This window comes from Sinocyclocheilus grahami, unplaced genomic scaffold (genome assembly GCF_001515645.1).
Source record: "Sinocyclocheilus grahami isolate Dianchi unplaced genomic scaffold, SAMN03320097.WGS_v1.1 scaffold107.1, whole genome shotgun sequence".
Lineage (NCBI taxonomy): Eukaryota > Metazoa > Chordata > Actinopteri > Cypriniformes > Cyprinidae > Sinocyclocheilus > Sinocyclocheilus grahami.
In genome coordinates this window covers 981,971-997,836 of record NW_015505286.1, presented here as the reverse complement: position 1 = coordinate 997,836, position 15,866 = coordinate 981,971, and the positions used below count along the sequence as shown (strand labels likewise).

Genomic DNA, 15,866 nt, shown 5'->3' with positions numbered 1-15,866 from the left:
ACTATGGGAATACCTGAGAAATGCTGCATCTGCCTTTGTGAGACCACAGAAGAGATTTTATTCCTCTTTCACGCCACAAAATGAACCCAAGTGTCATTCTGGCTTCTCTTCATTTGTTTATCACCAGTGGTTTTATTCCAGGTAAGACTGCGCTCACTTCCAGCGTATTTTTCGCATTTATATGTCGACTATACCTTAATTTGACAAAAAGATTGAAATTACTTACATTTATTAATAGAACTAACATTAGTGTTTTATACTCCTTATACCGGTTGTGTTTCTGTGTATTCTTGTTTTTTTTAATTGCAGATTTTGGCCCCAGAATTAAGTTTTTGTATGTTTTGGTGTGTCTGTTTGGTTATTTGGTAGATATAGACATATTAATGTGAATTCTTAAATATTACACTTGAAGATGAAGATGAAAATTCTAAATTAAGCATCAGTTTTCACATGAACATCACTCCAAGAGATTCTGAGATGGACATGTCCTGCACTAATCTGGAACATCTGTGAATTCAATTCTAATGACAACAGTGAGATGACAGCACTGATCTATAACTTACAATTTTGTATCAACCTGATATGTTGTTCAAGAGAATTGACCCAAATAATTCATGTTTACAATACCATAGAGGCATGTAGACAAAGACCAGCAGTCCCAGAAATATCCAGAATTTATTTAATTCCCTTTGGAGTTTGTTTATTTATTTTCCCCAATTATTATTAATTATGCAGCAATGGGAATCATGTGAGTGGTTTGTGTGTATTAGTGTCTGAATTTATGAAGAATTTGTAATTTACACACTTGACTTTGAGCAATTTTTCTTATTCTCAAGTCCACACATTTTCTTTCTTTTTTTTAATATAATGAATGTATTATTACATTTGCTATCTTAAAAAAAAATCTGTGGAAAATAGTAACTACAGGTGCATCTCAATAAATTAGAATGTCGTGGAAAAGTTAATTTATTTCAGTAATTCAACTCAAATTGTGAAACTCGTGTATTAAATAAATTCAATGCACACAGACTGAAGTAGTTTAAGACTTTGGTTCTTTTAATTGTGATGATTTTGGCTCACATTGAACAAAAACCCACCAATTCACTATCTCAACAAATTAGAATACTTCATAAGACCAATAAAAAAAACATTTTTAGTGAATTGTTGGCCTTCTGGAAAGTATGTTCATTTACTGTACATGTACTCAATACTTGGTAGGGCCTCCTTTTGCATGAATTACTGCATCAGTGCGGCGTGGCATGGAGACAATCAGCCTGTGGCACTGCTGAGGTGGTATGGAAGCCCAGGTTGCTTTGATAACGGTCTTCAGGTCATCTGCATTGTTGGGTCTGGTGTCTCTCATCTTCCTCTTGACAATACCCCATAGATTCTCTATGGGGTTCAGGTCAGGCGAGTTTGCTGGCCAATCAAGCACAGTAACACCATGGTCATTGAACCAGCTTTTGGTGCTTTTGGCAGTGTGGGCAGGTGCCAAGTCCTGCTGGAAAATGAAATCAGCATCTCCATAAAGCTTGTCAGCAGAAGGAAGCATGAAGTGCTCTAAAATTTCCTGGTAGATGGCTGCGTTGACTGTGGACTTCAGAAAACACAGTTTAAAGATCATCACAATTAAAAGAACCAAAGACCAACTATTTCAGTCTGTGTGCATTGAATTTATTTAATACACGAGTTTCACAATTTGAGTTTAATTACTGAAATGAACTTTTCCACGACATTCTAATTTATTGAGATGCACCTGTGTATATGACCCACAAATTCCATATGCATTTTTGCATTTTGTCTAAAGAAGCATCTTTAATACCAGTGTTTTTGCTTATAAGAATTTGATACTTTCTGCACATTTGCTCAGTTCATGCTGCAGGACAGGAGCGCTGCCAGCTGGATCTCACAGATCCTTTTCACACCACAGCCTCCATTTTATCTTTCATTAGAGCGCTATTTTGTCTGGCACTTGGACTGAATTGATTCGCTGGTGAAAGCGCTGACCACTCATCCTCAGGGAACTGGAGAAAGTAATTGAGTAAACGTGCTTGCTCACTAGAGTTCCTCTGCTGCACTTGGTGTGGCCATAGTTCAACTAAATATATGGACTGCACACTTAATTTTAAACACAGATGAACAAATCTGCGATTAAAACATTAACCTGTGATTAAAGGTTTCACTTGCGACTAATTCTGATTCAGTGTAGCCTTACTAAACTGCAACAATGGTACTCTTTTGTTGTATTTCACTCGTTACAGTTTCCATTTGAGTGACCACAAAAGGGCTCCAGCAAGTAGCCTAATGGAATTTTAAATTAAAACAAACAAACTGCCGTTATTAACTGCTATCTATGGAAGCCCGTTTCCGCCACTAAATAAAAAAATATAATTCCGTAAGTCATAATAATGAGAAACTTTCTCGTAATAATGACTTATTTTCTCATAATAATGAGAAACTTTCTCGTAATAATGACTTAGTTTCTCATAATAACTGGTCGGACCAGCACATGACCAGCTAAGGACCAGCTTAAACCAGCTAAGGACCAGTTTAAACCAGCTCAAACGAGCATCCCAGCTTCAACCAGCATATGCTGTATTTTTTCAATAATGGGGGGGGGGGGGGGGGGGGGGGGGGTTTGGCTCAACCCCCGGTGAGGATAATAATAATAGCCTAATAATAAAAAATATATATAAATAATAAAAAAACAGTTTGATTAATAGGGGTCGTATAATAAACTTATTGCAGTATTCCACTGTATTGCATAGATAGGTGTAACATTTGAGAACTGAATAAGCCACATTCAAGTCTTCATGATCTCACACACACAACTTGTTTACTGTACAAACACAACATTTTACAGTTTGCCTTTCTAGTACAACTTTCCTTAGCTCAATTATGCAAACCTCTTTGCCACATGCAGTGGAATGTGTATTATAGTGAAAGTTACATTTTCAAATAAAAATGGCAACATGATCGTTTTATAAAATATGCGTTCATATGTGCTTCATTTTCACTGGAGGAAACAGCTGTGGTGTGATGAGGGGTGAACGCAGAGAAAACTTAGGCTACAGTAGATGGGGACCCCCTCCCCCCCCCCCCCCCCCCATTATAATTTGTAAACTGGATTTATGGCAAAGAACTGCACAGATGCAGATATTATAATAATCTATCGATAATCTCGCTCTGCGCCGCCGCAGTATTGATGCATTGAAAAAGAAAGCAAAAACGGGGAGGAGCCGATCGAAGTCTGCCGCCGTTTTCATATGAAATGTAAAGGGAACTGAGGCGAAATATTCGCAAAATTTTAGGGGGGCTGAGTAGTCATTTTAGGGGGGCTATAGCCTAGCGACGCCCATGGGCTGAAGTTTGAAAGATTATTGTAGCTCTCCTGTTTCTGGCACTTGCTGAGTCCCTTAGCAGCACTCTCATTCCTCATAACTGAGGCATCAATCTGCCCTGAGCTGGCAGACAAATCCAATATACAGAGTACACAATATAGCGTTTATAATTTGGAACTACAGTTTAAAGGAATAGCTCACCCAAAAATTTTAATTGGCTGCAAATGTACACACCCTCAGGCCCTCCAAAATTATGATTTTAGATTAGTTTGTTTCTTCAAACTACTTGAAAATGAAGCACATATGAACGCATATTTTATAAAACGATCATGTTGCCATTTTTATTTGAAAATGTAACTTTCACTATAATACACATTCCACTGCATGTGGCAAAGAGGTTTGCATACTTGAGCTAAATATATATATACAGTATATATACACAGTATATATATAAACTCAACACTAACATTTGTTTAGAACTGTTTTCACTTGTAAACAGTGCTTGATCTGTTGCATGTTTCTCTCCTAGTTCATACAAGACTACTTTTTTACTGGAGAATGTTTTTTTCATACCCTGAATATTTTTATTGAAAATATAATTGTTTTCCCCCATTTATAAAGAAGGAAAATATGTGTAGCAAATTGTTTTGTCTAATGCTTTGCTGAATTATATTATTCTTGTTTATTTGTCCTAGTCAAATCCAATTGTCATAAATAATCTGGGGATTTGAGAAATCAGAACAGGGAATAATTTCACTTTCTTCTACATCAAACAAAGATAATTAAGCAAGTAAAATTGTTTGTGGTTTGACTGTAATTGTTCAGAATTATTATTTTTCAGAGGGGAACCATTACTGACTCCATAGAGTGCTGAAGGTCTGATGGGTTTATTGCCATAGAAAAATGAACAAATGCTTCAAGTGCTCATTTTTCATCAGCTCTGGACACACTAATCTATTCAATCAGAAGCCACCAATCTTATTAAGGACATGAGAATAGCAGTTTTACTCAACATACTCAAGGAACCACCAGCTGACTTTGTGTCTCAATGGATTAATCAATGTAAATAAAACAAATCAGCCAAATGTAAATTCACTCTCTCATTTTTCTCTTCCTTTTCGACAGTCTGTTTGTGTGCCCAAGGGAGATATGCATTCAAGCTGCTGAATGATTTATTTGTGAATTACACCAATGCATTGAGGCCTGTGGAGAACACGGACAATATCATTAACGTCACCTTACAGATCACTCTCTCCCAGATCATCGACATGGTAATGACTTGCAGTCAATCACACATTCTTTCTCAGTCTCTTTCTCTCTGATGATTTTTTCCTAACTTTGCCCTTTTGAGTTGTGCTTTGGCAAGACTCTACAGATGAAACATTTGTAACCATATCACCATATATTCCCCAGCTGATTAATTACAGTGCTTCAACAGTTGTTTTGTTTTACACATTTTCTAAAATGTTGCTTAAATATGAAAATTATTTATGTAATTAAATTTTATTTTGACTAGTCTGAAAGAGTCTGAAAGCATATTAATCCAAAATCTCAAAAATGACCAGTGCATGAAAAAATAAATAAATAAATAAACAAACACATATTCACTATTAATTAAAAGTTTTCCCTCAATAAACTTTTAATCTGCTGCTTATTAATACTTAGTAAGGTTGTTAAATTTAGGTATACGGCTGGATTAAGGGATGTAAAATATGCTCATACAGAATAAGGCATTAATATGTGCTTTATAAGTACTAATAAACAGCCAATATGCTAATAATATGCATGTTAATAAGCAACTAGTTAATAGTGAGAATTGGTCCTTAAAAAAATTGTTACCAAAAAACGTACTTGCTTACTAACGTAACCTCGGTTCCCTGAGATACGGGAACGAGTACTGCATTTGCAAAGACGCAATGGGGAAAACTCCTTTTTCTCCGATGACTGAAGTCTTTTTTAAAAACAATCTCTCAGGCTAGAGAAACGTCTACGAGACACATCTATGCCATTAAATGGCCGGTCTTCTCCACCTGGTGCACGACCCGCGGCGAAGATCCAACTTCCTGTGACATATCTCTGATATTGTTCCTGCAAGATCTGTTGGACAAGGGCTGTTCCCCTTCCACGCTCAAGGTCTATGTAGCAGCCAGAGAAGCCTATCACACCGGCCAGTCGGTGGGCAGGAACAACCTGGTTGTTCGTGTTTTGAAAAAGTCTAGGATGCTTAACCCTCCTTGCCCCGCCATTGTACCTACAAGGAATCTGTCAACGGTGCTTAGGGCTCTAAAGTGCCCTCCCTTTGAGCTGCTACAATCCATTGACCTTCGTTCCCTGACGCTAAAAACTGTTCTGCTACTGGCGTTAGCATCGGTAAAGCGGATGGGAGGTCTGCAGGTGCTCTCTGTGAGCCCCTTCTGCCTTAAATTCGGGCCCAACGACTCTAAGGTCATCCTGAAACCAAGGCACAGGTACATACCTAAGGTGCTCTCCACTCTGTTCAGAGCACGGGTTATAACTCTATCGGCACTCCCTCGGAGGATGACCAGGAGTTGAATTTACTCTGCCCCGTCAGGGCATTGAGGATTTATATTGAGCATTCTGCCCCGATCAGGCAGTCGGAACAACTCTTTATTTGGTTTGGTGGCCGCACCAAAGGGCTTCCGGTCACTAAGTAGAGACTCTCCAGGTGGATAGTTGACGCTATTGCGCTAACGTACTCCTCTTTGGACCTAAACGGCCCCATGGGAGTAAGAGCCCATTCGACTAGAGGTATGGCCTCGTCTTGGGCGTGGTCTAGCGGTGTGTCCATTGCAGAGATCTGTGCAGCGGCCGGCTGGGCCTCGCCGTCCACATTTGCCAGGTTCTATAATCTGGACGTCCAGGCCTTACAGGCCCGGGTCCTTTCTGCGTAATGGGCTCATTCTTGTCTTAGGGCAGCCAGTGCTTAGGCTTTGCCTTCCTTCTTAAGCTCTTGGCCCTCACTGAGTGCTGAAGCTGTAGGAGTTTTTCTTGGAACAATTACTCATGGCTAAGCTGACCTCTGTGAGTTTAGCCCTGCTGCCTCCTGTGGGGCTTCCCTGCAAATTACTTGGCCCCTCTGGGCCCATTTTGGTGCTTAAGGCAGGTTCAAATATGAGTCGTTCCTCTAGCATAGCACGGCGGGATTGTACTGGTTCCCCATAGCGTCTTAGTAGATGCAGTATGAATGAAGTATCGATAGGAAATGTACTCGGTTACTAACGTAACCTCGGTTCCCTGAGATACCGGAATGAGTACTGTGTAACTGGCTGTGCTATGTAGCTGCATGACGTCGCTTCAGTCGAAAGTAACCTGAGGATCCTATGGCGACATGCCTGCTTATATTGCCAGATGGCCCCACCCATTCTGGCGGGCTCTGGCGGGCTTTGTCGCCATAGGCTCATGCAGCTCCTCTGCCGAGCCATTGGCCCGTTTTTAATTCACTGCATGAACCAATGACCGTGCAGTTACACTGCGTTATTAATACGCTCTCGGGGAGGTCCGCAGGCTCCCATCGAGAGGCCATAGGTGCAGAGCCCACAGTTCGGGCTGGGGGTGTCATATCATTCTGTTCGCCTGAGAAAGGAGGTCTCGTCTCAGGGGAATGGGCCATTGAGCTGCTACAAGCAGCTGAGACAGCTCTGCGAACCAGTGTTGGTTCCCCCAGAGTGGGGCTGCTAACAGAACCTTGTGCCCATGCTCCCTGATTAAAAGGGGAAAAGCGTAAAGGAGGCAGTTGGGCCAATTGTGGGCTAATGCGTTCACGTCCCTATAGAAATAAGTTGGGCAATGAGAGTTGTCTTTTGAGGCAAAGAGGTCGACCTCTGCCTTGCCAAAGATCTCCCAGATTTTCTGAATCGTTTGTGGGTGGAGCATCCACTCTTCCAAGGGGACATTGCTCCGATACAGCATGTCTGCTCCTTGGTTCAACCTGCCCAGTACATGTGTTGCTCTCAGCAAAAACAAGTTAAACTGAGCTCATTCCAAGAGGCGCTCTATTAGAGTAAAGAGGCGCTTCGAGGAGAGTCCTCCCTGGCGATTTATGTAGGACACTACCATCATGCTGTCCAATCAGACTAGGACGTGGTGTCCCCTTAGGTCTGGCAAGAAGGTGCGAAGCCCCAAACACACTGCCAGCATTTCCAGGCAGTTAATGTGCAGCCGACCTGCCTCTTTCGACCAGAGGCCAAAAGCCAGTTTGCCATCGCACAGTGCTCCCCAACCCATGTTGGAAGAGTCTGTCGAGACTACCTTCCTTCTGCAGACCATTCGCAGGGGCACACCCCGTTCCATCCACTGAGAGTCTTTCCAAGGGGCCAAAGCTGCCACACAGGCCTGGTCCAGCTTGACATGAAGGCGTCCGAGATGCCAGGCGTGGGACGGAACTAGCGGATTCAGCCAGTACTGAAGGGGCCACATGCAAAGCAGGACCAGCTGTAGCACCGGAGATGTGGAGGCCATGAGACCCATCATCTTCTGAAAAGTCTTGAGGGGGTGAGAGACTCTTATTTTGAAAGAGGTTGCGAGCTGCTGTATAGCCAGTGCATGTTCTGGCCCTCATTTGGGCCGAGTCAAAAACTGCTCCCAGGAATGATATCCGTTGGCTGGGAGACAGAGTGCTCTTGGCAAAATCGACCCTGAGACCCAGGCATTCTAAGTGGCTGAGGAGAAAGGATCTGTGAGATAGTTTTATTTTGTAAAAGTGCGGGGAGCCAGGGACAGTCCAAATGGAAGGACTGTGTATTGATATGCCACTCCCTCAAAGGCGAATCTCAAGAATCGTCTGTGATGAGGGGATATCTGGATGTGAAAGTACGTGTCTTTCAGATCCAGGGAAAGAACCAGTCCCCTGGGGACATCTGTGAAAGAATCTGTTTCAAAGTAGTCATCCTGAACATCCGTTTCATAACACGACCTGGTGAGTTCATCATGAACTTCCGGAAAGAATGGTGAAGCTCGTTGACGAGGGGCTTGACGGCACCTAAGCAAGAACCATTCATCCTCTTCTGGTGGAAGAGCCCACTGTTTTTTCCTCGCAGGCTCCGGGAGGGCGCGAGGGGTGGGGAGGAAAATGGGAGGGCGCGAGGGGTGGGGTCGCTTTCTAAAAAGAAAGCTACCCACAAGCGCAGAGAGGAGAGACTCATATCCTCGCAGTGAGGACATTCCGTCTCCTTGAGTGCATCCTCAGCGTGGGATTTCCCCAAGCATGGGATGCACTCGCCGTGACCATCAGCGGCGTGCAGGGGAGCCCTGCACGTGAGCGACAGAAATGGCGGCATTTGCAACAACGCCGTGTTAAATTTGCTCTTTTATAAATCGCCGGATTGCGGCAGGAGATCCGGAAGACTGGTGCTGCTGTGGGTGAAGTCAGCCGAGGTGTTGATCCGCTGAGAGGAGTTTCTACGGCGAAGCTTCATTGGTAGCTGCCGAGCCATTGGTTCGTTTTTAATTCACTGCACGGACCAATGACTGGGCAGTTACACTGCGTTATTAAAAAAGGCTACAGCCATCGGAGAAAAAGGAGTTTTCCCCATAGCGTCCTAGCAGACGCAGTACAATAGGTAACTATGGTATAGTATCGATAGGGAACTATGGTTTTGCCTGTAGTGGCTAGCCTTAAATATCTTAAAACACACATGCTAAGAATTTCTGAATCATGAACCTAAACTAAATTTAGAGATTTAGTGCGACATATATTAAACTTAGACATAATGTATAGTCCATCATTGCAAACTTGACATAACATTGATTAAAAGGTCAGATTATCTTATATGTTCCAGAAACTTACTGACATCATTTTTACTGTGACATGTTGCCATTTTAACACAAACTGTTTATTAAAAAAAAATAAATAAATAAAAGATTACGCTAAATTTAATGAACTCAAGACACGACGACTTTTAATAAGACTTTTTTGCCTTTATACAATCTCTAGACAGTTATAACACATATTATTATATTATATTTATTTTTAACATGCCTCACAAAAAATATAAAAATTATTTGTAATTCAAGCATGTTCATCATTCAACTATTATCTGTATGAATTACATTTACATTTACATTTAGTCATTTAGCAGACGCTTTTATCCAAAGCGACTTACAAATGAGGACAATAAAAGCAGTCAAAGCTAACAAAAGAGCAACAATATATAAGTGCAAATGACAAGTCTCGGTTAGCCTAATGCTACACGCTACACGTATGATTGGAAAGGATGAGTTTAGAGACTTCTGCATCAGAGAGTGGATAGAAGGATGAAAACGAGTGTATGTTTGCTGGTAAGATGTTTTTGACAGTTTGTGGTATTTTGTACATTGATGTACTATATACATATACATATACAATGTATTTTTCAATCAATTCCTGACTAAATTAGTGTCACATCAATTAACATTTCAACTGATTTTTAACTGATCAGTGATTTTGATGTTTATTTTGCTGACTGGAATATATTTATTAATATAGGCTCTAAACCCATATAAAGCTCCAACCTTTTTTCCTAGGATGAAAGAAACCAGATCCTCACAACATACTTGTGGATTCGTCAGGTGTGGTTTGATGCCTACCTCACCTGGAATAAGACAGACTACGATGGGATTGATACCATCCGTATACCTAGTAGTTATGTATGGAGACCCGATATTGTCCTATATAACAAGTAGGTCGGATTGGTATTGGCTGTCATCGATTCAGCCACCAACTGAATGTCATGTCCAGTCCATCAGTTTGTTGTTGCCAAGGACACAGGCTGTACATTCTCATGAACTGCTTGTTCATGGGAGGGTCCAGTCAATTTGTTCTTTCTTCTTCTCATAAAATCATGATTGCAATGTTATCAGTTAATTTAATAGCAAAAAAGTTTTAAAATTAAATTACTCTGTGTTAATCATAATCTACCTATCTATCTATCTATCTATCTATCTATCTATCTATCTATCTATCTATCTATCTATCTATCTATCTATCTATCTATCTATCTATCTATCTATCTATCTATCTTTACAGTGTATATATGAGCAGTGTTTATATGGGTCTGAGCTCTCCACTCATTATTTTTCATGTCCAGAAAGCTCATCATAGCAAAACATGCTACAAATAGTAATTAATTTATACAGCAAGTTTAGATTCTGACCCTTCAATGCTTTTGGGCAGTTTTGTGTGTTACAAAGCAAATAATAACAAATTAATCTGATTCACATGATTACCTCGACATCACTCTGTGACGTGGTTGCTTTCCTCTCATCTTTTTAAGTGGGAGAACTTGCACAATTGGTGGCTGACTAAATACTTTTTTTCCCCACTGTACATATTCAGGATTGGAGGGGGCAAAATATGATAAATTAACCACGAATTATCACCCCAGAATGAAAATGTCTTGATAATTTAGTCACCCTCAGGTCATCCAAGATGTAGATGAGTGTTTTTTTTCATAATCAGAACCGATTTACAGAAATGTAGCTTTACATCACTTGCTCACCAGTGAATACTCTTCAGTGGATAGGTGCTGAGAGAATGAGCAGCGGATAAAAACATCACAATAATCCACAAGTAATCCAAACAACTCCATTCCATCAATTAACATCTTGTGAAGCAAAAAACTGAGTGTTTGTAAGAAACAAATCCGTCACTGAGATGTTTGAGGCCTCTATCCATTTGTTTGAGGCATCTATTCTCCAGTAAAACCCACATTTTTTTATTTCACAAGACTTTATTTGATAGACTGGAGTCATGTGGATTACTTGTGCTAAATTTCTCCAAATCTGTTCTGATGAAGAAACAAATTTATCTACGCCATGGATGGACTGAGGGTTAGTAAAGTTTTAGGAAATTTTCATTTTTGGGTGAACTATTCCTTTATTGTTTTACAGCGGAGATCAAAATTAGAGAACAATTTATAAATACTTGATTTTTTTTTTCTGAAATTTTGTTAATCTTCATTGATTAAATTACTATATACCTCTGTTATACTAACATGTTTGACGAAATAACCAAAGAATTTCAACAAAAACCTTTATTTTGAGGAAAACACAGTGATCAAAATTAGAGAACATTAGAGTACTGTAGCACAAAAGAAGATTACAATTAAAATTTGTATAGGGGTTCAGCTGTCAAAATGTTTTAGAAATTGTAGAGGCCCTCACTTTGAATGACTGGTGAGCTTTGAAATCCAATATAGCCCACCATCCAAATAACACCATTCCTAAAGCATGGAGGTGGTAATATCCTGTTATGGGGTGTTTCTCTACAGCAGGGACTGGAGCACTTGTCAGGATAGAAGGAAAAATGGAAGAAAAAAATTCTAATTCTTGTCCTCTGCCCTCTGCCAGAAAGATGTCAACGGGAAGAAGATTTACCTTCCAACATGACAATGACCCAAAGCATACAGCAAAACTGATCACACAGTGGTTAAAGGAGAAAAGGGTGAATGTCCTTGCATGGCCTAGTCAGAGCCCAGACTTAAACCCCATTGAAAATCTGTGGAATGACTTGAAGATTGCAGTCCACAAATGGTCACCATCAAATTTAACTGAACTTGAGCAGTTCTGCAAAGAAGAGTGGGCAAATATTGCAAAGTCTAGATGTACAAAGTTAGTAGAGACATACCAACAGACTAAAGGCTGCAATTAAAGCAAAAGGGGTTCAACAAAATACTGACACAAGTGGGTGATTTTTTAGTATTTGAGTAAATACTGCTGGATAAAACAAAATCTGTGTCTGTCTTCATTTCAGGCAGCCAAACAACAAAATGTGATTATTTTAAAGGGGGGTGATTATTTTCTCTACCCACTGTATCTGTAAGTGTTCTCTAATTTTGATCAGAGTTCTTTTTCAAATAATTCATTTGAGTTTTTTTTTGCTGTGCTTCAGAATCCAATTAATTTATGAAATATGCTTAAAAAACTGCCCTTCTACACCTGTAAGGATAACTTCAAATAGGACTAAGCAGTGATATTGAAATTTAGGAAATTGTAGGTTGTTCTCTAATTTCGATCGATCTCCACTGTATATGTATAGTGGTTATATTGACCTGTTTGTCTTACATAATTGTGTATTTTATATTTTATTTTGTGTATTTACTGTGTTTGTCTGTACTGCAAAAAGTAATATTTTAAATCAATCTTGTTTGTTTTCTTGTAAAAATATTTAAATATCCCTAAATAAGATCAGTATAACTTCAATATGTGTTTGCAAAAATCATCTTGAATGAAATAATTTTTATCCAACTAGCAACACTTTTTTTTGTTTGTTTTTATCATACATCTAACAAAGTTTACTAACATTATAAAATGACAAAAGAAAAGAACTCTCAAAATGAGTCTAAAGCCAATATTTCTTGTATTACCTAAATTAATTTTGTTTTAATGAGTTTTACATATTTTAACTGGAAAACCAAGACAAAAAGCAGAAAATTATTATTATTAATAATAATATTATAAAATGGTTAATCTAGAGATTAAATAATGCTGATTAAGAATATGATTATCAAATATTATTAATGCTTTAACGTTTGGTAAACCAGGTTATGAAATGCAGAATATTGATGACTATGTCAGTGATTTTATTGATTTTTTTACCTTCTGTCCTCCAGTGCAGATGACCATTTCTCCAGCTCTATGGAGACCAATGTGGTGATCCGCCATGATGGCCAGATTATGTGGGACAAGCCGGCAATAACCAAGAGCTCCTGCAAAGTAGATGTGTCTTACTTCCCTTTTGATGCACAGCAGTGCCGCCTCACCTTTGGCTCTTGGACCCACAATGGCAACCAAATGGATCTTCATAATGCTCTGGACAGTGCTGATCTGGCTGACTTTGTGGAGAACGTAGAGTGGGAGGTTCAGGGAATGCCTGCAAAGAAGAACATTATTCTCTATGGATGCTGCTCGGACCCCTATCCAGATATCACTTACACACTTCACCTGAAGAGAAGAGCTTCCTTTTACATATTTAATCTGCTCATTCCCTGTATGATGATCTCCTTCTTGGCTCCGCTAGGCTTCTACCTTCCAGCCGACTCTGGAGAGAAAGTATCTTTAGGGGTCACAGTGTTGCTAGCCCTTACTGTCTTCCAGCTTCTGGTTGCTGAGAGCATGCCTCCTTCAGAGAATGTGCCACTCATTGGTGAGATCAGTAGCTTTTATTCTACGTACAATTATATACTTATATTTTATTCTATTTATGATCATTAAGCATTTTATAATGACAGCTGTGGATAGTAACATAATTGTTTATTTCTTGAACTAAGTTGAAGTAAGCACAATCTAACAAAATCTAACAAGGTTTGTTATTAAAATATGGAGACCTGAAGATGACATGCCTCTGGGGAATTAGATATTTTGGCCATGAATTAAGAATTTGTTCACTCTTTTCATTACTCCCACAATGTATTATTACTAAAACGATGGAACAAATTAGTACAATAAGACCATGGTTTTGACCATGATTTATTTAAATAAGAAACACAATTGCAGGTGTCAATTTAAGTAGGGCTGTTATCAGGAATAGCCATTAGGTGCCAGTGTCTTTCCACATGCTTACACACACATATACACACATCACACGCAAGATTTGGAACAACAAAAATCCTCCAAAAGTTTCCTTTTAATTAATTTACTCAAGCTCGTTGCCAAATAATGTGTACCTTCAACATACTTTGTCCATGTCAAAAAGACTGAGAGTCTTAAAAAAACACCAACAAATTTTCAGATTAGTTAAGTAAGTTTTGCATCATATAAAATGTGATTTTTGGTTATCGAGATCTGGGAGCAACATAAAATTTTTCCGCTTGGGCGAGTGATTCTCGGACAGCTTTCTATGCACATGAAATCACCCACAGGCCAACAAACCAATGCGAACGGTCAACAATAATGACGAGTCATAGCAACAGAACACAGATGCCAACGCTATGTGGATTAATGGAACCCATTACCTTGGTGTTGCTAGCACCATGCTCTACAAATTGTGCTGCAGGAACATAAACTAAAGCCAATTTGATCTCAATTAACATCATATAATAGACAATTATAACCATATTTTTCTAAATCTGACTAAATCAGTTCTGGTACTTTTATTTCCTACCCATAAAATTGGACACATGTTGTATAAATGTTTAATCTTTATTCAGCACAACACCCCCTTGGATTCCTTTGGTGTGCAATTAAGTGGTTCACCAAAAAAAAAACACCCCCACCCACAAGGCCTGAAATAAATAATTATTAAATTGTATGAGATGCAAACAAGCTGCTGGAGCTTTTGTAGAAAAAGGAATAAACAATGCACCTGCCATGAGTTTTAATGAGCCTTCCTAATGAAACTGGGGCCGCCTGCAACTGTGCTGTTTATTAGCAAACTCACTATTGAAGTTGTAGCCCAGCCAGTGTTTAACACTGGAATACTTTACAGAAACTTTGATCTTGAGGTCAAATAATCAATGATTCTCAAGTTACATGCAGTTTTAAATATCTAATTATTGCTGATAGCTTTGGGAATTAATTCTGCTGTCTGTGTTCATCAATCCCAATGTTTCCACAGGGAAATATTACATCGCTACAATGACCATGATTACAGCTTCTACAGCCCTGACCATCTTCATTATGAACATCCACCACTGTGGACCAGAGGCTCAACCTGTTCCTGCATGGGCACGTCGCTTTATCCTGCAGTACTTGGCTCGAATTTGCTTTGTCTATGACATGGGTGAGAGCTGCCTGTCTGTGCACACAGACAAACCTGCGCAGAAGGGAAGCAACTACACTTTAAATGGCCAGGCTGAGGGCGAAGACTTCACTCTGAGGGTACGAGGCGTTTCAGCTGGTGAAGGGTGTTCACAGAAGATAAAAGATCAATTAAATGAAGATGTCAGTCCAACCTTATCACCATGGCAAGGAAAAGAGAGCCATTCTGGCTGGATAGATGGTACCTGTGTGGATATTGACCATGGAGAGGTTGCAGGAGCTACAGCAGAGACAGTGAGTGAGAGCGGAGCAACTGGGAAAGAATCAGCAAAGAAGAGGGAGATACTTGTTGAAAGTCAGTGTTTATTCCATCAGCAAAACATCCTGAGAAATATTGAGTACATCACTAACTTTTATCAAGAACAGAAGGCCACACAGAGACGAAATGGGGAGTGGCGGAAAGTTGCCAAAGTCATGGATCGCTTTTTTATGTGGATATTCTTCATCATGGTCTTCTTCATGAGTTTGCTTATTATAGGGAAAGCTGTCTGAATATTTGATATGAAAGACACCAGGGCCCTTGTGCATAAACGTCTGTGCAGTTCTCATACTAATGATTTACATAAGAAAAAATGGAAATAAATAGGCATAATACGTCATTGACACTGATGGTGATGACACAGGCCAGACATACATACTGTGTCTCATCCATTCTTTTATTATTGTATTGTTCATGAATCCAGATTATTCTAAATGAGGGAGTGTGGGACAGTAATTTGCAATTAATATTAATACATCTCTGTCATTCTCAAACCCAGCTGAATGCAATAT

The 15,866-nt window shown here is 39.5% G+C and overlaps 1 protein-coding gene across 1 annotated transcript; it reads left to right on the top strand.

Annotated features, from left to right (window-relative positions):
* The first annotated feature begins 80 nt into the window (after positions 1-80).
* LOC107588786 (neuronal acetylcholine receptor subunit alpha-9) lies at positions 81-15,587 on the top strand. Its single transcript, XM_016277023.1, has 5 exons — positions 81-141; positions 4,467-4,612; positions 9,864-10,018; positions 12,950-13,482; positions 14,893-15,587. Exons 1-5 carry the CDS (start codon positions 81-83, stop codon positions 15,585-15,587), a joined length of 1,590 nt encoding a protein of 529 aa, XP_016132509.1.
* Positions 15,588-15,866: the final 279 nt, after the last annotated feature.